The 24,961-nt window shown below is 42.1% G+C and overlaps 1 protein-coding gene across 3 annotated transcripts in view; it reads right to left on the bottom strand.

Moving 5' to 3' along the window:
• LOC124135473 (BRD4-interacting chromatin-remodeling complex-associated protein-like) overlaps positions 1–24,961 on the bottom strand; it is a 41,010-nt gene that overhangs the window by 14,974 nt on the left and 1,075 nt on the right. For all 3 annotated transcript variants that reach the window (XM_046500825.2, XM_046500827.2, XM_046500826.2), the window contains exons 2-6: positions 7,509–7,587; positions 6,586–6,631; positions 5,108–5,150; positions 4,209–4,507; positions 1,096–3,643 (exon numbers count right to left, since the gene is read on the bottom strand). In XM_046500825.2, coding sequence (XP_046356781.2) covers positions 1,096–3,643; positions 4,209–4,507; positions 5,108–5,150; positions 6,586–6,631; positions 7,509–7,512 — 2,940 coding nt within the window. In that variant the 5' untranslated portion in view covers positions 7,513–7,587. The remainder of the gene's footprint in view (positions 1–1,095; positions 3,644–4,208; positions 4,508–5,107; positions 5,151–6,585; positions 6,632–7,508; positions 7,588–24,961) is intronic.

Here is a 24,961-nt window from a genome sequence, read left to right as displayed (position 1 = left end):
AATCACATGACAACAGCAAGACAGTGCAAGGGGAGCACAGAAACACAGGAAATAGCAGGACGGTGTGTCTGTATACTAAAGATGTTGTTACCCATAATAATACTCCCTGATCTGAGTGAGTGAGTGAGTTTAACGCCACACTCAGCAATATTCCAGCTATATGATGGCGGTCTGTAAATAATCGAGTCTGGACCAGACAACCTAGTGATTGACATCATGAGCATCCATCCACACCATTCGGATCGATGACATGCATCAACCAAGTCAGCGAGCCTGACCACCCAATCCCATTAGTCGCCTCTTACGACAAGCTTAATCGCCTTTTCCGGCAAGCATGGGTTGCTGAAGACCTATCAGTATAACACTAGTAGTAGGTCCCCAACAGTGAGAATCTGCTGCATAGCAAAAGTATGACATGGGGTCAGACTTTTTAAAACTTGGTTAAGAATCCGCTGAGTCCAATAAATGAAATGTGAAAAAAATTGAAAAGCAGGTGTTTGTTTATTCCACAGGCCAGAAATAAGAAAAATGTTTAAAAGTAATAAAACAGAACCAAATCATTCACTGTAGCTATAAACACAGTCAACTACGGTTATAACGAACTCAAAGGGACCACTCATTGTAATTCGTTATAACCGTAATCCGTTATAACAAATGTACGGAATACATACAGCAAATGGACGGGGCCAAAATATAGTTTGTTATATCCGTCAGTTCGTTATATCCGTCAGTTCGTTATAAAAGTAGTTTACTGTATAAATTATTTATTTAAAATATAATAATACTATAATTAGCCAGCATAAACAAACATATTGGAAACTGTAATATTTTTATTCTTTATATTTCGGCCAAATATCTTAGTGAGTGAGTGAGTATGGTTTTACGCCGTTTTTAGCAATATTCCAGCAATATCACGGCGAGGGACACCAGAAATGGGCTTCACACATTGTACCCATGTCGGGAATCGAACCTGGGTCTTCGGCGTGACGAGCGAACGCTTTAAGCACTAGGCTACCCGACCGCCCCGCCAAATATCTTAAATCTCCCCCACCTAAATACAATTCTGGCCTGACTACCAGTGATCATCAGACTTACCTTTATCTGTGTTGGCAGTGACGGGGTGGCAGATATTGGCATTTTCCCTGGAGGTGGCGTCCTGATGACCGTCGTGCCCGCAGGTACCGCAGGTCTTGTTGGCGTGGCGGTGGTGACGGGGGAGCTCTGAATCTGAATCACCTGGGTTGTCCCCCCCGGTGCCATCTTGATAGTCTTGGTCGGTGACCCATGTTTTATCACGGTCTGCAAATACTGTGGTTGGCCTGTTTGAGCAACAGTTGTAATCATCTGCGTTGCTGGTGCAGTGACTGTGGTCTGCTGGGGCACTGCCAACTGGATCACTCCAGTTCCGCCTGCCTGAGACTGGACAACAATACCCGGTTGGCTGACGAGGGACTGCAACGAAATCGGCTGTGTACCTGGTTCAGTCTTTATCTGAGTTGCAGCAGTCGCAACGACAACTTGAGGTTGAGCTATTGGTGGCTGCCCCACCATTGGCTGGGCAGTCAATGAAGCCTGAACTAAAGGCTTGATAGGTTTCGGGGACACAGTACCAGCATTTTGCTGGGAAGTCTGAATAACACTGGAGGGGTATGAATCCTTTAGACACTGCTGAAGATTACCTAGTTTTTGTATTTGGTCTTGGGTAAGATTTGGCTGATTCAACAGTTTGTTAATTTCTAGCTGCACCCTCTGCAGTTTGAGCGGGTCGGTATTGCTGGTCTGAAAAGCTGTCCCCTGGGGAGCCAGGGTTACATTGGGTGGTCCGGACTTGATCACCTGGGGCTGGATCTTTATTTGTGAGGCTGTGGATGGGGTCGATATGATGCCTACAGAGCTCTTAGACTGTACTGAGGACACTATCTGTGATCCAGATAGTGTATTTGCTAGCGTGAGCTGAGCGGGGACCTGTACCATGGCCTGGGTTACAGTCGTGGTGACAGCGGTGGGTGTGGACTGAGCTGTGTGGATGCCTGCAGCGTTGGATGCCGTTGCTATGAACTGTGATATGGGGATCTGGATCTTTTGAAAGTTCTGGGCCAGCTGCTGAGGAGAGCCCTTCACTTGACCATCAGGGTTACTCTTGGACTTCTTCGACTTACTCTTGCTGGTCGTTGTCACTGTAGGGCTTTCGGACACACTATTTGAACTTTTTGGCTCCTGGCCTTGCTTAATCTGAGTATTAATAACCTGACTAAGGCCGGATGAGATCAAAGCTTTTGACACAATGTTTGTAGATTGATTGATGCTTGACACATTCACAGTCTGTGGCTGAGTGCCAAGCTGAGTATGAGCTGGTTGCACGATATACTGACTGCCGTTCTGTTGAAGCTGAATGCCCTGCACCCCTGGCATAGAGCCCACAGTGCTTGTTGCCAGCCCTTGGATCTGTTGTAGGTTGAGGTTCTGCCCTGACAGAAGGTTCAAACTCTGGCCCGCCAGGTTGAGGGTGACTCCCTGGGACGTGGGATGGGAGCCCTGCCCCCCCACCAGCTTCACCTGCTGGGGCTGGGCCCCACCAGGGAGCACCTGCTGATACTGCACGCTCTGCGATGTGGCCTGGTTGAGGATTTGTTGGGAGATCTGGGAAGCAGCCTGGAGGGAGGCCCCTTGGAGGTTGGCCTGACCTGCTTGGCTCCCTTGGATTTGGATGAGATTTGGATGAGGTACTGTTCTAAATATGATATTCTGAGGTTGCCCTTGAGCAGGATGTGGTGCTCTCTGAATCAGTATTTGTTGTCCCTGAGCACCACCGATGTTCACTAAACTAATATTGGGCGGCACAACACTGGCAGGTTTGTCCTGGCCTGGCTGGGGGGCCAGCCGTATCACATTACCCACCCCCACACTTCCTGGTGTGTTCTGAAGCACTGCCGTCCCCCCACCCTGCATGAGTTGCTGCCCCTGAAGCACCTGCTGATGCACTGCACCCAGGTTGATCTGATGGCCCCCTAATTGTTGGTTGGGGATGAGTATGCTCTTTCCCCCGGGGGTCTGAATGATGGTGCCCTGCAGACTGACTTGATTGCCTTGGAGGCCTACAGTGTTCTGTACCGTCACAGGCAAACCCTGGATGTTGCTCTGTATCTGTCCCGCGGGCTGTTGACCCACCTGCTGAGAGTTGCCGCACAGCACGTGAGTGGCCACGTTCAGATTGACAACATTAGGGTTCTGGATTACGGCGTTCTGGGTGTGGACGATGTTGTGGGCGTGGCCTGAGAGGACGGCCTGACCGGGGATAATACTGGCATTCTGACTAGGATTCGGAATGATGCTTTGGATTGGTACTGTGTTCGTGATCTGAACCTGGGGCTGGGATTGTGGTGTGGCGAGATGGAGGATGTTCGGGGACGGACTGGAGGAGAGGGCCTGCTGAATGTTGGGTTGGTTCGGCGTGATGGACCGACTGATATGTGGCGAACATGAGGGGGCGGGGCTCTGGCTAGGGGTGAGGGAGCGACTGATGGCAGGGGAGGGGACTGAGAACTGCTGGGTGGGGGCGGGGCTGGATCCGGGGGTGGGCTGAAACTGGAGCTGTCCATTTGCATCAGCCTTCACTACAAAGTGCTGGGTGCCCGGTGAAATACTGAAACACAAAATACCACATGTCTGCAGGTCAATATGTTTAACACAAATCATGTATTCACTCATAAAGAATGTCTACATTTCCCTCGATACCACCAGGTGCTCAAGGTTCTGAAATATGGTTATTATACAAATGAGATTTTGGTGCAAATCAACGACAAAACCTACCATATGATTCAACATGGATTTCGAATGCTTTTTTATGCTAAGAGAGTTGGAGCTGGTGATATCACTTCCGAAACAGAAATTTGGTGGCAAAAGGGTCCAGAGTATATATCATAATAAAATGGAGACATAATGTTGTCATGACGCCTGACCACCCGCTCCCGTAAGTCGCCTCTAACGACAAGCATAGTCGTGTTTTATGGCAAGCATGGGTTGCTGAAGACCTATTCTACCCCGGATCTTCACAGGTAATAATCAGGTCGAACCCAGATTCAAAACCATAATCATAAGTTCCTGGCATGCCCAAGGACCACAACCCTCTCAGACAACGGGGCCACCTGTGCCTCAGAGGATGAACAAGGCAGGAAATCATGTCATAAATATTCCAGCACAACACTCACCCCTGTATGATGTTGGAGGACTTGTGGAGGATCTGTTGTGATGCCAGGGTAGTAGGGAGCTGTTGAATGACCCCTCCCGCCGTGACGACCACCTGTGCCACCTGAGGAAGCGGGGTAGTTGTGGACGCCTGCGTCTCGACGACCGATGATGCAGGGCTGGTGCTTGGCAGGGAGCCTGCTGTAGCTGGCGACCGCTCAGATCCCCCTTCCATGGAGTACGGGGTGCTGGCGGAGGATATGAAGTCATCTGCCCAATCAAAGGCAGAGGATGCACAGTCCACATCCGAGATGTTCGGGACCTGGAGGAAAAACAGAAGAACACAATATCATATCTAGCACTACTATATGGTAAATGTGGCAGTTCACTAAAACACTGGATGTGCAGTTCCTTAAGTTACTGCATTGAGCAAAAATATGTCAAACATCACTGATTTTTTTTAAATTCCAAACTGGTACAAGAATAATTGTTTTGTTCAAAATCAAATACACTACTCTATTTTTGATCATGGGATAACTTTATCTTTAATTGACACACAAAACATCCTCTCATACTACGTCAAGCGTTTATTTAAATAATATAATAAATAATAATATATTTTTAAAATATCCCTTTCCAAAGTTGAGCAGCATATCAGTAACAATATGCATGACTTTCATAGGCTTGCAACAAACAATTTTTATTCCTACATGATTTTTATTATATGAAAACACACTCGGCTATCAATCTCCATTACCCTTCAAGAGGGCTATTTCAGGTAAATTTGAGAATTGTCAGAAATAGTCGAAACCTGAATCTTGTCTGGAAGGAAAGTATACAGTAAATGTATTTGTAGAAGCATGATTCAACTTGCATGAAAATACCCCAAAAGTGTAATAGTGATTCTGTGTGAAATACTTACACCATTGTTCTCTTCAAAGAAATCGCTCAGTAAGTTAGTATCTCTGTAACAAAAATAAAGATGTCAAAGTTTGATGACAAGACGCATCAACATGATCATGATGAATTTCAAGACAAGTTACATTACAAGAAAGTTGGTTGGTTTGTTTGTTGTTTAACGCTGCACTCAGCAATATTCCAGCTATATGACGGCGGTCTGTAAATAATCGAGTCTGGACAAGACAATCCAGTGATTAATATCATGAGCATCGATCCACGCAATTGGGATCGATGACATGCACCCGATCCCGTTGGTCGCCTTTAACGACAAGCAAAGTCACCTTTTACGGCAAGCATGGGCGGCTGAAGACCTATTCTAACCCGGAATCTTCACGGGTCATTTCAAGAAAGACAATCCATAAACTTATCATTGTTTCAAAAACAGAAAATCAATTCACCCTAACCTTAGTTTGAATAAATAGCAAGTCTTCCAATCCATGACTCGTAAAAAAAAGGACAAAATTACTGATTGTAGTGTGTGACAATAAGTTTTGAGACTACTGGCATGGACATGGCTCTCTTGGTATCATTTTCAGTAGAATTTAGAGGTGTCATATGGACCATTATTAGTTAAGCATAATAGAACGAAAATAATTTTACTAGACTTGGATTTGGGACTAGTGGCCAAAGTCGCCGACTGTGAGTGATCTTTAAAACATAAATAACATTAGCACAGATGTAATTATTCTGATTTTAAGGTGCAAACATGTCTAATGTCTTTCTCCAGATTAGTAGTCATGTATCTAATCAACGTTAGAAATTAGTACTAGTCTTTTTAGTCCTTGCCAAACTGGCCAAACGTTTAGTTACCGTAAGGACTAGTAGAAATTTGACACAAGGGTTTTGATATATGTTATAAGGACTAGTGGACTAAAACTATTGTTTCTTTCACTGCTTATCTTGAACTTTATCATGCACAGAAGTCCATACCAATTTACGAGTTATGAGAAACAATAAGATAGATATGTGATAAATCACAATAACAATGAAGAAGAAGCGTGGTTTATCTCCCGACAAAACGTTGTTTATCGTACAATAATTTTTTAGTTTGAAGTTTACACAATATACAGCTTTTCCATTCGAAGAGAGGCCGGTCACATGACTGTGAAACTGACGTTCATAAACGTATGAACGACACAATTTGACATTCTTACATTTTTCACGAGACTGTATAGACTTGAAATGACGTAAACGCTGACGGACTACCTTCACATTTGACTCTGACGTTCATACAGTTTGGCCTGCGCTGTATGAAGGTTCATACTCCAATGAACTCTCACACAGTGAAATTCAATTCTTAAATAAAACACTGCAGGGAGAATAAACCATTTGGGGATAAACAACTCCCACTCGTCGTTTATTTCATAATTCCTGTTATCATGTATGTCCTAAGCATCAAACCACTGCAGCAGCTGTGTAGAGGAGAAAGTGGCAACTTACATGTTGACATCAAGCATTGACTGGCCATTATCCATCTCAGAGGGAACTACAAAACAAGAGTGAGTGAGTGAGTTTCATTTAATGCTGCTTCGAGTGAGTGAGTGAGTGAGTGAGTGAGTGAGTGAGTGAGTGAGTGAGTTTCATTTAATGCTGCTTCGAGTGAGTGAGTGAGTGAGTGAGTGAGTGAGTTTCATTTAATGCTGCTTCGAGTGAGTGAGTGAGTGAGTGAGTTTCATTTAATGCTGCTTCGAGTGAGTGAGTGAGTGAGTTTCATTTAATGCTGCTTCGAGTGAGTGAGTGAGTGAGTGAGTGAGTGAGTGAGTGAGTGAGTGAGCGAGCGGGCATGGTTTCATGCTGCTTTTAGCAATCTTTCAGCAATATCATGGCGGGGGACACCAGAAATGGGCTTCACTCATTGTATCCATGTTGGGGATCGAACCCAGGTCTTCGGCGTGACGAGCAAATGCATTAACCACTAGGCTATCGTGGACCAGACAATCCAGTGATTTACATCAGGAGAATCGTTCCACACAATTGGGATACAATGACATGCATCAACCAAGTCAGTGAGCCTGACCACCCGATCCTTTTAGTCGCTTCTTCGACAATCATAGTCGCCTTTTACGGCAAGCACGGTTGGTTTGTTGTTTAACGCCACACTTAGCAATATTACAGCTATAGTATATGATGGCAGTCTGTAAATAGTCGAGTCTGGACCAGACAATCCAGTGATTAATATCATGAGCATCGATCCACACAATTGGGATTGATGACATGCATCAACCAAGTCAGCGAACCTGACCACCTGTTAGTCGCCTCTTACGACAAGCATAGTCGCCTTTTACGGCAAGCATGGGTTGCTGAAGACCTATTCTCCCCGGATCTTCCCAGGTAACACATTTCCTTGTTTAAGATGTACTTACACATCTGTTTAAGTGGTTCCAATGTGGTGTTTCACCCAGGGCCTTCTCTTCCTCATTTTCCTTACTTGGTTTGGTCATTCTGAAAACATTACAAAGTATTAGGAAACGGAAAAAATTGCAAATACTTTTTAACATGCATAGAATATTAAACATAATAAATAATGATGAATATTTTCCAAGACAATTCTCAATGTTGACGCCTGACTGATAACTTTCTTTCCGCTAAGATGAGTGAGTGAGTGAGTGAGTGAGTATGGTTTTACGCCGCAATTTTGTGATATTTTGGGCCCTGTTCCACAATGGGATGTTACGGCTACATGTTATTAAAAGAGCTAATATCGCTTGAGGAACAGGCCCAGTTTGTAAAGTATGACTCCATATTATCGTTGTATCGGTAAATCATGTAATCCACGACCCTTGTCAACTGTTTACTTATGCAAATCGGAGCACGATATTTCATCGCTTGATCGAATACAGGACGGGACTCAACCAAAAAAAGTACGAGAATTTGTACAAGAATCTGTACTTTACTAAGAAAGTGTTATCCCAATTAAAAATTTGTTACATTTGACCACTTTCTAAAAGGCATTGTGTGTTCACACAAAATAGCCATAACACGATAACAGAGTTGCCCTCCCTTGAGTTGCTAATGAAAGGTACTTAGTTTACTGAACATGGTAAAGAAAATCAACAGCGATCAATCCTAACTGATGTGTCATAAAAGTTGAACAAAGAACAAGAAGATTTTGCATATGACATATTTAATAGGTTAGTAAGCGTGCGCCATTATGATCCATTATAAATTAACTACCGCGATAATATAGCATACCACCCTACTAAGTAAAAATCTGCCCTTTTATTCTAGACATAAAAAAAATACATATGAACACTCCGTATTAGTTATTTCCTGTAACCTACTATCTCAAAATGTACAAAAAATTTACCTGATGAAACAAAAATACTGGTGAAAAAATAATCATGGAAATATGAATTTCCAAAATGTGGGCTGAATTACACATGAACACTCCGTATTAGTTATTTCCTGTAACCTACTATCTCAAAATGGACAAAATCTTTACCTGATGAAACAAAAATACTGGTGAAAAAATAATCATGGAAATATGATTTCCAAAATATTGGCTTGTTTTGCACAAGAAATACCTTGTTCAAAGTTTACCTTGACCTACAAAACTAGGGGCCCAGAGGACCCCAAATAATTAACTTGAAGGGTCGTTACAGGAAGTATTAGAGTCCTGTAAAGTAATGAAATGACGTAGTGTACTGTACAGCAAGATTTGATCATTACTTTAACAACAGGAACTCTATATTTCTTGTCAGGAAAAGGCACAATAAATATCATTGTGACCCTCAAGATGCAACCTATTTTTTGTATCCATTTTATACATCATGTACATTTGTGCATATATGCATGCATATTTCTGCGTCGTGTAACACTGTTTAAACACATGTAATAGGCTCAATTCAGCAATAATTACACTCATTGATCTTTCCTTTCTTTAAAGGCAACTTTTTTCCTCCTGCCTCCATGAATCTTGGAGGGGGGAAATAAGTCCGCAAAACATGCAAATTGGTCTGTCCTAAACAAATATGTAGTCAGATCACATGATGATGGTGAAAATTATCTTGTCGCCCAATCTGATAATGGTATGTACGTTATCACAACTGTTAACTGATAAAGGTCCGCTCAGCTGTTAATTAGTCACTGATTATCTCAGCTCCTAATTGATAAGGGAGTACACAGCTGGTTACTGATAATAGTATGTATAGCTGTACTTTAAAACAGCTATCTTTGCTGTTTATTGATGGCATGCATTTTTACCACTACGAAAAGGCTTGAATATTGGCAGTTTGCTGACTCTGCCTTTTCTTCCAACCGAATTTACATTATTATGCATTTTCATTATAAAACCCACACTTTATGATAATTATAGAATATAGTAGCTGAAAGGGTAGGCTTTTAATTAACTATTAGATTTTCATTCCCAGCTGACTGACTACCAAACATCCTCCCTTAAATTATCATATTTTAATATTTCCTTTCTTTCTTAACTCCTTTTATTTCTGGTGTCCTCCGCCATGATATTGCTGGAATAATGCTTTATGCAGCATAAACCCATACTTATTGACTCACATCTTTGTTTGTTTAACGCTGCACTCAGCAATATTCCAGCTATATGATGGCGGTCTGTAAATAATCAAGTCTGGAACAGACAATCCAGTGACTGACATCATGAGCATCGATCCATGCAATTGGGATATGATGACATGCATCAACAAAGTCAGCGAGCCTGACCACCCGATCCCTACAGTCGCCTCTTACGACAAGTATAGTCGCATTTGACGGCAAGCATGGGTTGCTGAAGATCTCTTCTAACCCGGATCTTCTCGGGTCTCACTCACATCTGTCAACAGTTAATGTACACCGGTGCCTTAATCATTTTCTTTAAAAAAAAACACACAAAAACAAAAAACACAGCTGCGCCACATTTCCGATAAATTTGGACAAAAAATCAATAATATATTTTGGCCTTAGGTTAGGGATTGTAAAACAAGATGGAATTCCCTGTGCTTCCCTTAATGCCCTGGATCAAATACCAGTTTCGCTCTGATCATGACAGTTGGTTTGTCTGCCTGAACACACAGCAACCAGCCTCCTTTATCCCAGTTATCATGTCATCCACCTGGCTCAGTAGTTTCCACAATATATATAAACTGGGCATTACTGTCGCCCCGTAAATAAATATGTACTGATGTGATATAGCCATCTGTTGCCTGATATCTGAGCAACAATGACCATGCATTGACTGCTGCAGCAACCAGTTACACCAGACTACTTCATCTACAGTATCAGCCACTGAGCTTGTCTACAGCATGACCTGGTATGTTATCACTGGCCACTGAGCTTGTCTACAGCATGACCTGGTATGTTATCACCGGCCACTGAGCTTGTCTACAGCATGACCTGGTATGTTATCACCGGCCACTGAGCTTGTCTACAGCATGACCTGGTATGTCATCACCGGCCACTGGGTTTGTCTACAGCATGGCCTGGTATGTCATCACTGGCCACTGAGCTTGTCTACAGCATGACCTAGTATGATATCACCGGCCACTGAGCTTGTCTACAGCATGACCTGGTATGTTATCACCGGACACTGAGCTTGTCTACAGCATGACCTGGTATGTTATCACCGGACACTGAGCTTGTCTACAGCATGACCTGGTATGTTATCACCGGCCACTGAGCTTGTCTACAGCATGACCTGGTATGTCATCACCGGCCACTGGGTTTGTCTACAGCATGGCCTGGTATGTCATCACTGGCCACTGAGCTTGTCTACAGCATGACCTGGTATGATATCACCGGCCACTGAGCTTGTCTACAGCATGACCTGGTATGTTATCACCGGCCACTGAGCTTGTCTACAGCATGACCTGGTATGTTATCACCGGCCACTGAGCTTGTCTACAGCATGACCTGGTATGTCATCACTAGCCACTGAGCTTGCACATAACATCAGTCATGGGTCCTTTTTCATGAGAAAAACATCCAGAAATCCCACATTCCATGTCACACAGCACACCCCGAACCTCAGGGCAGGCTGTGGCCTGGTTTCCTGATTTATACAGGTTCAGATATAGTTGTTGATTTGTTAGTGCAAGCTGGAGGGGCGACTTTAGCTAAATCCCTGTCGTATGTTCTTGACAACTTATCTCCCAACAGACACAATTCTAATACATCTATGCAAACTACTGATGCTCTGATTATTCACAAGTGGACGTTTAAGTGCTACAATGTATGTAAATTTGCAGTAACCGCTTATATATATTACTCAAATAAGGTAAGGATGCCCAATTCTTTCATGTTACAATAGTTAATATGTCACGGCACTCGATTATTTCATATTACAGATCAGCTAAAGTAATATAAATGATTCGGGGATTCATGTCATGACAGATAGGCTATAGTAATATAATTGGTTGGTTGTTTGTTGTTTAATGCCGCACTCAGCTATATTCCAGCTATATGACAGCGGTCTGTAAATAATCAAGTCTGGGCCAGACAATCCAGTGATTGATATCATGAGCATCGATCCACGCAATTGGGATCAATGACATGTATCAACCAAGTCAGCGAGCCTAGTAATATAAAAGATTCAGGGGTTCATGGCATGACAGATTAACTATAGTAATATGAAAGAATCGGATGATCCTGAACTTCTTTTGAGCAGGACACCAGACTGACTTGTTGGAACAAACTGATTAATATTTAACAGCATTGCTCTTGGATGATGGTAAACTTGCAGCCAACTGGCAACATGCTATCCACACTACTGTCACAAAAATCACTTTACAGTTCAAAGTCCTATCTCTTGTATTCCAGTCTCCCCTCCATATCTTCAAGCTCTCACTTCGGGGGGCGGTTGGGTAGCCTAGTGGTTAAAGCGTTCGCTCGTCACGCCAAAGATCCTGGTTCGATTCCCGACATGGGTACAATGTGTGAAGCCCATTTCTGGTGTCCCCCGCCGTGATATTGCTGGAATATTGCTAAAAGCGGCGTAAAACCATATTCACTCACTCACTCTCACTTCGGAGTATCAACCTTCAAGATTCTTCGTTCAGCTGACAAGTCCCTCCTTACAGTACCTCCTACAAGTAATTGACCTTTGGAGCCAGATCTTCTCCTCATTCTGCTGCAGTGTTATGGAACTCTCTCCCCCTACACCTCCGATGCTCCCCCTACACCTCCGATGCTCCTCTACACCTCCGATGCTCCCCTTCATTAACCACCTTTAAATCCCAACTAAAGACCCATCTATTTGAGCAATAATGTTTTTAGTGTTTTGTTTGCAATATTCAAGCTATATGAAGGCAGTCTGTAAATAATCAAGTCTGGACTAGACAATCCAGAGATTGACATCTTGAGCATGGATCCACACAACTGGGATAGATGACATGCATCAACGAAGTCAGCAAGCCTGGGCACCCGATCCCGTTAGTCACCTTACTCTAAACCGGATCTTCATGGGTATTCCACAATATTGACATTTATTGATTGTGTATTTGTATGCGCTTAGGGCATGCCCACCAGGGGTTGAGTTACCATGCTTTACAATAACTTTACTACACAATATACAATTATCCACAAGGGTTTGAATTTCCTTGTGTTACAGTGTCAATCGAAGAATGGTAAAGACACAGTTAAAATAAGTTCCTGGTGCCTGAAGAGCACATCCTGAATGTAAAAAAAAAAATATGCCTTGTATACATAGTCAGTGATAGATATAGTTAGTAATCTGGCTAATATGTAAATTGAAAAAGACTGTAACAATAGTGGTGCATCGATGCATCGGTGGAACGCGATATTTTTCTTCTTGATACAAGTATCAATCACAGTCGCACCCTAAGTTAAAAAATATTGATTCATACCTTAAATGTTTACTTTAATGGCTGTTACACCGAACTTTAATTAGTATTGAAAATAAGTATTCAAAAAGTAAAATATTTTCATTCATTGCATCATACTTGACACTGCCAACTGTAAATAGTCAGTGTGCCAGGTATTTGACTATCTTGACAATGAAAAAGATGGCTTACACCCCACAGATAAGAGCACTTACAAGTATCATGATACCTAACGGATTGTGAACAAGGTATCGTGATACATATCAGATCACATAGTTAGTGTATCGTCCCAGCCCTTGTGCAGACGATACTTGAATCGTCAGTTTGTGAGATCATGATACGCTATTAATAGAACAGGAAGTGAAGTTACCTCCTGTAAGCATGGCGGAACATGAGAACACAGTGGTAACAGTGGCGCCCCCTACTATTGAAGTACTGCACTTAATAACCATACCTTCATTTAAAAGAAGTCTTTGAAATGTCGTTTTTTTATATAATAATAAATACATGTATGAATCAAGAGGTTCTGGAGTGATTTCAACACTTCCTACTATTTGTTGTGGTGTATCGTGATACCAGTGGAATCGTCAGTCCGTATCATAATACATATTATATCGCAAGATCTTGAGTGATACTCAGCTCTAAAAATGAGCTTACAATATACACAGTAATGAGTATGATTCATAATATAAATATGAGGATATATAAACTGAAAAGGATGACACCAATCTCGATGAGGAAGGAAGCAAACCCTCTAAACCCTCTAAAATAGAATATGGTGAAAGGAAATTCACTGAGTTTGGAGATGGATAAACAGCATTCTTTTCGTTGACACACTTAAATTCCAAAGGGCGCACCTACACCTTTTTGTGAGTGCCCTGTGGCACACTAGGAAGAAAACACATTTATATCCTGCATCATGAATATGAACAGCCACAGGCTCTACCCAGCTGGTGGAATATTGTACAGGCAGGTAATAACAAACATATTTCCCAGGTGTCCACTTTGTCCTGACAACTAATGAATTTCATCTGTGTGCTTTAATCTGGGCATTGATCCAGGTAACTAAACAAAGGGCCAGTGGTGAGAAGAGCGAGAAATCACTATTTTGTCCAAAATTGGGTTATTTCCTAAAGTACTTATTTTTCCTAAATTTAGATGTGATTTAGCACTTTACTTTGACATTGCAATGGAATAATTTAAAACTATGCCTTAAAACCTCTTCCAATTTTTTTGACGTTTTCAGTGAAATACAGGGTATCTCAACAAAGCCATGAAACTAGTCATTAGTTATAAAAATTAATATTTTATGGTTTTACGCTGCTTTTAGCAATATTCCAGCAATATCACGGCGGGGGTACACCAGAAATGGGCTTCACACATTGTACCCTGTCTGGAATCGAACCCGGTGTGACAAGCGAACGCTTTAACCACTAGGCTACCCAACCACCCCTATATGTTAATATGGTTTGGGACATTTATAACTCAAATTCTGAAATTTTTCAAGAAATTTGCCGCAAATTTGGGGGCTGAACATCAGCCAATGAGCAGGGATTTACCTGGATCTATCTGTTGTTGAGATTTAACAAATTTCTTACCAGAATAGAAATGTCAGTATTGTTTAAACTTGTAGATGTTGTATAATATTTGTTATTCAAACCTGCACCTTTAATGTTCTTAGTCATTGAGTGAGTATGGTTTTACGCCGCTTTTAGCAATATTCCAGCAATATCACGGCGGGGGACACCAGAAATGGGCTTCACACATTGTACCCATGTCGGGAATCGAACCCGGGTCTTCGGCGTGACGAGCGAACGCTTTAACCACAAGGCTACCCAACCGCCCCTAGTCATTGAGGATTACCATCAATGGATGTTCAATAGTCCTCAGCACAATTTAGTTGTCTAGGGCTAGCATTTGTTTGTTTGTTTGTTGTTTAACGCCACACTCAGCAATATTCCAGCTATATGATGGCGGTCTGTAAAATAATTGAGTCTTGACCAGACAATCCAGTGATTGACAACATGAGCATCGATCCACGCAATTGGGATCGATGACATGTGTCAACCAAGTCAGCGAGCCTGACCACCCAATCCTGTTAGTCGCCTTTTACGACAAGCATAGTCACCTTTTACGGCAAGTATGGGTTGCTGAAGACCTATTCTAACCCGGAATCTTCACGGATCTCTAGGGCTAGCAGAATAGCATGAATTTCAAAGGCACTGACTGATCACATGACTACTTCCAGCAGCTCTGTGGGCAATACCTTAATCAATACTAGTGCAACCCACACAGAATAGGTATCTTGAAAATACACCCTTCACATCACAAACATCAAAAAGTTCCTTATCTCAATATCCCTGCACATTAATGTGCTGTATCGTTGCCACACTTCAGCGTAGGTTCAATATGAATCAGCTACAGGTGAGGTGAGGTCAGGTGAAATGGGGTTTAACGTCGCGTCCAAGATTATTGCACTTATATAGCGTCGTGCATGTACGTGTGTGTGTTTGTGTGGCTGCTCGTACTAGTCCGGACTGATGCCGATTTATAGTGCTAGCTCACTGAGATACCATGGCGCAGTTTAACATGAATACCCCACTCAGACACAGTATACTGACTCCGAGCCGACCAGTCCTTGTCTTAGCCCCTTAATGCTGAGCGCCAGACAGGGTAACAACAAGTACCCTATTTTAACGTCTATTGGTATGACGCGGTCGGGGATCGAACCCCGGACCTTCCACTCTCAGGGTGGACGTTCTACCGCTAGACCACGGAGGTGGTCAGAATCAGCTGCAGGAATTTCATTTTATCAGTACAGAGTTCAATGGCAATTATTATCATATGGTCAATCAGTGATTACAGCCCTAACACCAATGAAGCATAGGAAGATATTACGACCAAGTCTCAGGCCATAATATTAATAAATTATTACATGTTGGTCCACCTCACATTTCATTCTCCCCACGCGAGTGAATGATTGATTGATTGATGGTTTTACGCTGATTTTGGCAATTCCAGCAACACCCCGGCGGGACACCAGCAATGGGTTTCACACATTGTACCAATGTAGGGATTCAAACCCATGCCTTCGGAGTGACCAGGAATGCTTAAACCAATGGGCCACCATACCGCCTGCCGTTCCCAAGTACCTAAGGACAAAGAAAACAACTACCTCCATCACCTATTTTCCTTACTTGATGAAAAATACACCATGGCCTTTGTCAATATCAAACATTCTGGCTTCAATGTGAATCACTCGTTGATAAAAGTGGAAAAACTCTGAACTTGCCACTTTTTTCAACTCGTGTTGATACATTTGATATCAAAGCCACAAGGGTGAGATTTTATTTATCATCCAACATCATTCTTCCAACTTTTTCAATTTGTAGACAGTAATAAGCAGTGTCTTAAGTCCTAACAGCTTCAGTAGCAGAGCCATTAGTGATGTCATTTGACTGTTGTCATGGTAACCAATGACATCACAATGGTCTACAAAGCATTGTGATGCAATTTCATTGCAGCATATCTACAATGGCTCACCCAAGCCATATCTCCTGTGGGAGCCAGTTTTGGATGATAAAAAGAAATAGACACCAAGAACCCTATTTTGAAAAATTGGACTGAAAATCAAATAAATAAATTTTTGTGGCCTTGTCAGTATTTATCACATAACAAACGCATACTGACATACTGACATGCGACCCTAGTTAACTGTTCACACACAGTCTGACTGCCTAAGGTAAACAATGACAGACATGGGAAGGTTGCCACCTAGCCAAAGTAACAACTATCAACACGGCAGTGAGTGACATTTCATAACACGCAATACTGAACAAGCTGCAGACATAATGTCTTCCCTGTGAGTTACAAAGTCATTTCCAACCATTGCTACTGGGGGATTGCAACAATTTGACATTTAGAAGGTACTCTACTCCACAGTGCCATACCTACATTAATCACATGAGAGGAGTAACACCTGCCCTCTTTAGTCCTGCTGTAAACCAGGGCTTGATTTAGCTATTAAAACATGCATCAGAGCAACCTATAGTTGAAAAGTGCAACGTAATATTTATGTCTACATGCACCAAATGCATGTGATTTTATTTTAGGTTTTTGTCTGACGAAACCTTACTTGTCCACACAGCACTGATCTTTGATCACACTGAGTACCTCGAAGCTTTACTTGCCACACTATTCACAAGTGGTTGGACGATACACCAATGCATCGGTGGATCGGGATATTTTTCTTCTCGATACAAGTATCGATCACAGTCACACACTAAGTAAACGATATCGTTTTTTACCTTAAATGTTTGATTTAAAAACTGTTTCACTAAATACTAATCAGTAGTGCAAGTTAAAAGTGAAAACATGCATACTTTCATTTGTTGTGCCATACTTGACACTGCCAACTGTAAATCATCAGTGTGCCAGGTATTTGGCCGTCCTGTCTATGAAAAAGATGGCTTACACACCACAGATAAGAGCGCATACAAGTATCGTGATACATATCGGATTGTGAGTAAGGTATCGTGATATGTATCGGATCGCACAGTTGGTGTATCGTCCAAGCCCTAATATTTATGTCAACATGCACCAACTGCATGTGATTTTTATTTTAAACATTTGTCTGACTAAACCAGACTAAACTTGTCCACACAGCATCGATCTTTGATCACACCCAGTAGCTCTAAGCTTTATCTGCCTTAGTATTCACCTTGTGTCATCTTCAGAGATCTCAGATTTGATTTATTAAGACTAGTTTATGCATCCATGTCCTAACTGACAGACAGGTTTATTTGCATTAAAGGCCATGTGACCTAAAGTACAAAACCTTTTACATCATAATTTGAGTTACCACATAAGTTATACAGACTCAAATTAACAAAATTACTTATTAAGCGGAACCGTTCTTAAAAGATGTGTTAAGAACTTGGTAAATGGCAATAATACATTCATATCTGACGAAGTACATAGGCGTTTAAGTGAATAATACTGCTTATTTGACAATTTAGGTAATAACAGTTTACGCTCATCTTCATAATGTTTACGGACATATACAACATGAATTTCATCTTCAATTGCGTTGCAATGTTCACACAGAACATTATCATCGGTCAATGTTGATACACCCCTTCGTAGATGCTGCACACCCAAAGAATTACAGCCAATTCTAAACTTTGTTAACAGAAGTTTGTACTCCCAGGGCATTTGAAGAGATAAATATTTTTCACAATCTAACAATGATTTCTGGGTCTTGTAAAAGGTTAATACATTTGAGTCTAAGGAGGCATGCCATGTACTAACTTTGAAAGAATCATGAGATCAGGGTGCCACCTGGTTTCATCTGAGCAACTAGCTTTTCATGTCAACATGCACCTGGTGCAACTTAAATGAAGTTCCTGAAATCGAGCTCTGGTAAACCCAGAATCATCACAACTGGATTAACGTATTCGACATAATAAGCGCCCAGGGTGCTCTCAAAATTAGAAATAGGGGGCTCTTATTAGAATGTTATTTTGGTGAAAAAAACAGTTGAAAGATAAATATCGTGGTTTATGCTGACGGCCTGAAATGTTTATGTATGACAGATATATTTTTCCAGAATTAAATTGCCCATAATTAAGGGTGCATATAACACACGAGTGCGTATTATACGCAAAAAAATAAGTCTTGTGCACATTGATCAATCGGAAGGGGTGCCAGTTTGGATTGTTCAATAGCCAATATATTAGCAAATATCGCCGTGGGCGCTTATTAGAGCAGGGCGCTTATTACGTCGAATACGGTATACAAACTGGAGATAAGAGCAACAGTCAGGAAATATAGAATTCTGAACCACTTCTCAATGCTTCAATTTTGCTACAAATTAGAACTGAATAAAACTTGACAGAAAATGTAAAAATAGTAAACATTTTTGTCTCGTTCATGCAGGACTAGCTACAAACTCTGTACCAGGCATTAGGTATCCACTTGTCCTCTGGAGCAGTCTAAATAAACACAACTTTTTCAGAGGCTGTGTCAACTAAACAAATTCAACTATGGCTAGTTGATGTTCATTGGGGTTAGTACATGTTTCTAACTACTACTAGCTTACATAGCACCAAACAAGTTTCTGACCATAGGACCTGGCAGGTAGATGTCGTGTCGGGCCAATAGTTACAAATTTATATTGATCCTAAACTACCATCTAGTCTCTGAAATGAACATATCGTACAGAAAAAAACAGTTGTTCAATTATCTTAATAAAAATATAATAAAAGGGAACCCAGTGACTCTCTCCATTTTCAGACTGCAGTAATCTAGACTTGCCAAACATTATAGATTTGCATGGGCTGTATTTGATATATATTTGTATCAGGGTCTGTAAGACAGACTATATTGGTCCTGCCCAAATGTCTTGATGGGTTTAAAAATTATTTCAAACACTGGTTCAAGCACATAATGATGAAGCACCTCATATGTTTGAAGGCTAAAATCAGGGTTCTGGAATAAAAATTGACAACCCATTCAAAACAATGAACTAAACCCATACTGATTCACAAAATATCTTCGCCAAATTCAAAAGTTTGCATTTAATTTTGCCATGGTACTAGGAAGGAGATAAATACACTGTGTTTCCAATACAGATCTATGTTACCTGCAGATTTAACCTCACTAAATTAATTTGAAACCTCAGGCTGCACATTGGATTCCAAATTCAGTTTCAATCTACAGGTAACCTAGCTCGAAATTGAAAACAGTATGTCTATTTCTAAAATTAAATCTTGGCCACATACCCTAACTGGATTAATTTCTAACGTTCTATGGCAACACATCGCATGCCGTTCTGAAAACTGGGTGTTCTGAACTGGCAACAGCAAAAACATGTTTTGAAATAATTTTCTATACACCAAATGCACCATATCACTCACAACTGACGAAGAACTGTTGCATAAATCATGAAATAACATGAGCCATACAGAGCCTGAACAATATCTGCATGTTCAAATATACATGAAACAAGTCATGAAAGGCACACATGGACGGATAATGTATCAATAAAAATGTGACGCTTTTGGTTTAGCTATTAAATGTTAACTGATATTACTTTAACTGAGGAAGTCAGGTAACCTTTCAAGACGCTGGCTTGTTGCTAATAAACAGGTGTTGCATCAACAATGACTTCTCTTTCCAGAAGGACAAGTTACCAGCATTGGATATGCCTTGTTGCACAACAGAACAGCTTCTCCAAGATGAAAAGCCTGATAACGCTAGTACTGGTATCTGATTATATGTCTAAAACAAACCATGCTTTGTTTCATGTAACCCTTGTTCAGTATGAGTTGATGGGTATTTCACCATCTCCAGCAATAGTAGAGTGAACCATGCGCACAGTGTAACAGGGCCTGGTGTAGTGGCCTGTAGCACAAACACTGCTCTACACTGTCTGACTGTCACAGGCCTAGCACAAACACTGTTATACACTGACTGACAGTCACAGGGCCTGGTGTAGTGGCCTGTAACACAAACACTGTTATACACTGACTGACAGTCACAGGGCCTGGTGTAGTGGCCTGTAACACAAACACTGTCATACACTGACTGACTGTCACAGGGCCTGGTGTAGTGGCCTGTAACACAAACACTGTTATACACTGACTGACAGTCACAGGGCCTGGTGTAGTGGCCTGTAACACAAACACTGTTATACACTGTCTGACAGTCACAGGGCCTGGTGTAGTGGCCTGTAACACAAACACTGTTATACACTGTCTGACTGTCACAGGGCCTGGTGTAGTGGCCTGTAACACAAACACTGTTATACACTGACTGACAGTCACAGGGCCTGGTGTAGTGGCCTGTAACACAAACACTGTTATACACTGTCTGACTGTCACAGGGCCTGGTGCAGTGGCCTGTAACACAAACACTGTTATACACTGACTGACTGTCACAGGGCCTGGTGTAGTGGCCTGTAACACAAACACTGTTATACACTGTCTGACTGTCACAGGGCCTGGTGTAGTGGCCTGTAACACAAACACTGTTATACACTGTCTGACAGTCACAGGGCCTGGTGTAGTGGCCTGTAACACAAACACTGTTATACACTGTCTGACTGTCACAGGGCCTGGTGCAGTGGCCTGTAACACAAACACTGTTATACACTGACTGACTGTCACAGGGCCTGGTGCAGTGGCCTGTAACACAAACACTGTTATACACTGTCTGACAGTCACAGGGCCTGGTGCAGTGGCCTGTTACACAAACACTGTTATACACTGTCTGACAGTCACAGGGCCTGGTGCAGTGGCCTGTTACACAAACACTGTTATACACTGTCTGACAGTCACAGGGCCTGGTGCAGTGGCCTGTTACAAAAACACTGTTATACACTGTCTGACAGTCACAGGGCCTGGTGCAGTGGCCTGTTACACAAACACTGCTCTACACTGACTGACAGTCACAGGGCCTGGTGTAGTGGCCTGTAACACAAACACTGCTCTACACTGACTGACTGTCACAGGGCCTGGTGTAGTGGCCTGTAACACAAACACTGTTATACACTGTCTGACAGTCACAGGGCCTGGTGTAGTGGCCTGTAACACAAACACTGTTATACACTGTCTGACTGTCACAGGGCCTGGTGTAGTGGCCTGTAACACCAACACTGTTATACACTGTCTGACAGTCACAGGCCTAGCACAAACACTGCTCTACACTGTCTGACAGTCACAGGCCTAGCACAAACACTGCTCTACACTGACTGACTGTCACAGGGCCTGGTGCAGTGGCCTGTAACACAAACACTGTTATACACTGTCCGACAGTCACAGGGCCTGGTGCAGTGGCCTGTAGCACAAACACTGCTCTACACTGACAGACTGTCACAGGGCCTGGTGCAGTGGCCTGTAACACAAACACTGCTCTACACTGACTGACTGTCACAGGGCCTGGTGTAGTGGCCTGTAACACAAACACTGTTATACACTGACTGACTGTCACAGGGCCTGGTGCAGTGGCCTGTAACACAAACACTGTTATACACTGACTGACTGTCACAGGGCCTGGTGCAGTGGCCTGTAACACAAACACTGTTATACACTGACTGACTGTCACAGGGCCTGGTGCAGTGGCCTGTAACACAAACACTGTTATACACTGACTGACTGTCACAGGGCCTGGTGCAGTGGCCTGTAACACAAACACTGTTATACACTGTCTGACTGTCACAGGGCCTGGTGCAGTGGCCTGTAACACAAACACTGTTATACACTGTCTGACAGTCACAGGGCCTGGTGCAGTGGCCTGTAACACAAACACTGTTATACACTGACTGACTGTCACAGGGCCTGGTGCAGTGGCCTGTAACACAAACACTGTTATACACTGACTGACAGTCACAGGGCCTGGTGCAGTGGCCTGTAACACAAACACTGTTATACACTGTCTGACAGTCACAGGGCCTGGTGCAGTGGCCTGTAACACAAACACTGTTATACACTGTCTGACTGTCACAGGGCCTGGTGCAGTGGCCTGTAACACAAACACTGTTATACACTGACTGACTGTCACAGGGCCTGGTGCAGTGGCCTGTAACACAAACACTGCTCTACACTGACTGACTGTCACAGGGCCTGGTGCAGTGGCCTGTTACACAAACACTGTTATACACTGTCTGACTGTCACAGGGCCTGGTGTAGTGGCCTGTAACACAAACACTGTTATACACTGACTGACAGTCACAGGGCCTGGTGCAGTGGCCTGTAACACAAACACTGTTATACACTGACTGACAGTCACAGGGCCTGGTGTAGTGGCCTGTAGCACAAACACTGTTATACACTGACTGACAATCACAGGGCCTGGTGTAGTGGCCTGTAACACAAACACTGTTATACACTGACTGACAGTCACAGGGCCTGGTGTAGTGGCCTGTGGCACAAACACTGCTATACATTCTTATTGCAAGCACGAAACATTGGATGTTATTGTGCACAGGATCAAGTATCATATGAAATGCTTAAATTAACATACATGTACTTCCACGAGGTGACAACTAGGGACCAGAGCTATCAAATGCCACAACACAGCCTGCACCAAACACTTGTGAATTTACTAGCTCGAACTTTGCTCTTTGCATTACATGGACTTTTATTAGCTGATCTTACTAGACTCAGACTTCGGAGTAGATACTTAAGTCACAGACTGCTATTATATCTGATAGATTTTAGAAATTGTGCAGATATCAAGTAAGGTTGTCAAGGAGAAGTGAAATTAGAAATATATTTTGCTGCACTTGGGCAGCAGTTTGTTGTTTAATGACATACTCAGCAATATTCCAGCCATATGAAGAAGCACACACAGAAGTCACATTTTGTAAATCAACCTGCTTAATATATGAAGCCACTGGGGACGTGACTTGGGTTTAACATGTTTAATGACGCTTTTAACAGTATTCAAGTTACATCACAGCATGTCAGCTTGATGTGGGAGGAAAGCCTGAAGTGATACAGGTCTCGCACCTTTACCACTTTGGCGACACACCTGGAAACATAATCGTGGCAAACTGGTGTATGAACCCGCAATCATAAGTTTATGGCATACCCAAAGGATGCGCCTAAAGACGACTGGGCCACTCGTGCCCCTTATGAAGCCAGTCATACATATTCTTTGCAAAATGTAAACTCAACAAACACAATGATATTAAAAGAATGAACAGGCTTAAAGACAGTATGATGTGGGGGATGTGGGGGATTCAGAAAGAGAAAGGGCCTCATGAAACAGAAGGGGGCAAACTAGATCGTAGTGAAATGACATTCAGAGATTGACAATGATTTAAAGTATTCTTGCTGGCACACTTAAATTCAAAAGGCATTCATACACATAAATGAGTGCCCTGTGGCTACAGATGGCTGAAAAGATTGATAATCAGAAATATCCTCGATGGTAAGAAACATTAACGATTATCGACATAAAAATTGTGTCATCGATAACTTACATAAACTTTTGTGATAAATAAAGTTTAACTTTTCCCAAACAGACTTGTTATTGTTAACCATGACAATTGCCAAAGACAGAAAGCAACTGTTTTTGTTATCCTAAATGTCCACAAAGTAATCTATTCATAAATGTGTCACCACTCACCAGTGGCGTGAAATATGTTGATTTCTTTTGGACTTTATTTTGCATATTTGCTGCAAGGGACCTTTCCGATACTTACCAAAAATTTATCAATATTAAGTTAACAATTATCAATCTCTATGATCTATATCGATAGCCAGCCCTACCTGTGGCTCACTTGAAAGAAAAAATATTAATATCCTTGATATACAACAGGAAAATTAGCTCATGGTGAAATGACATGCAGAGACTTTGAATGTGGCTGTCAAGTATTTACTTGTTGGCAATATATTAACTTTTATAAGGCTTATTACTTCTCAGTGTATACAAACAAACAGAGTAGAGACAAACAAGCATCATAGGACAAAGTCATGAATAACATTCCCATACAATCAGCACCTAGTTCTCCCAGGAACACAGCTGTCTGCCAGTTTGAACTGGTATGTTCCAAACTGACTGACTTAATGGTGGTCTTTACTTAACATTTACCAGATATATCAATTTTAATGTTACATTTCAAAAGGAAGTCTCATAATTTGAACAAACATAAAAGAGGATCAATTACCAAATGTATTTAGAGGTGATATAAATACTAGTACATGGTGGATAGTAATCCTTTGAAACATGTTTCCAAAAACCTTTTTATATTTGAATACCTTGCTCAGCTAACTAGAAAAACAGTTTTTGTTCACATGTAACTACAGTGCAATGTATCACAACAATCCTAACCCAATCAACATCCTCTTCAAATATATCAACATGTCTTAAGCTATCCTCATTTTGTTGCCTTGGAACAATCTAGAACACTACTGTAACAGATAATGGCTAGATTCGTCTCCTCAGGTCTACGTACTCCATCCCTCAACAACTTGGGATTAGATCTGCAATATTCTGGCTCCATGAAGCCTCTACAGACC

Source organism: Haliotis rufescens, unplaced genomic scaffold (genome assembly GCF_023055435.1).
Source record: "Haliotis rufescens isolate VD_foot unplaced genomic scaffold, xgHalRufe1.0.p SCAF_6, whole genome shotgun sequence".
In the NCBI taxonomy this organism is placed as follows: Eukaryota; Metazoa; Mollusca; class Gastropoda; order Lepetellida; family Haliotidae; genus Haliotis; species Haliotis rufescens.
This window is presented reverse-complemented; position numbering and strand designations above follow the sequence as displayed.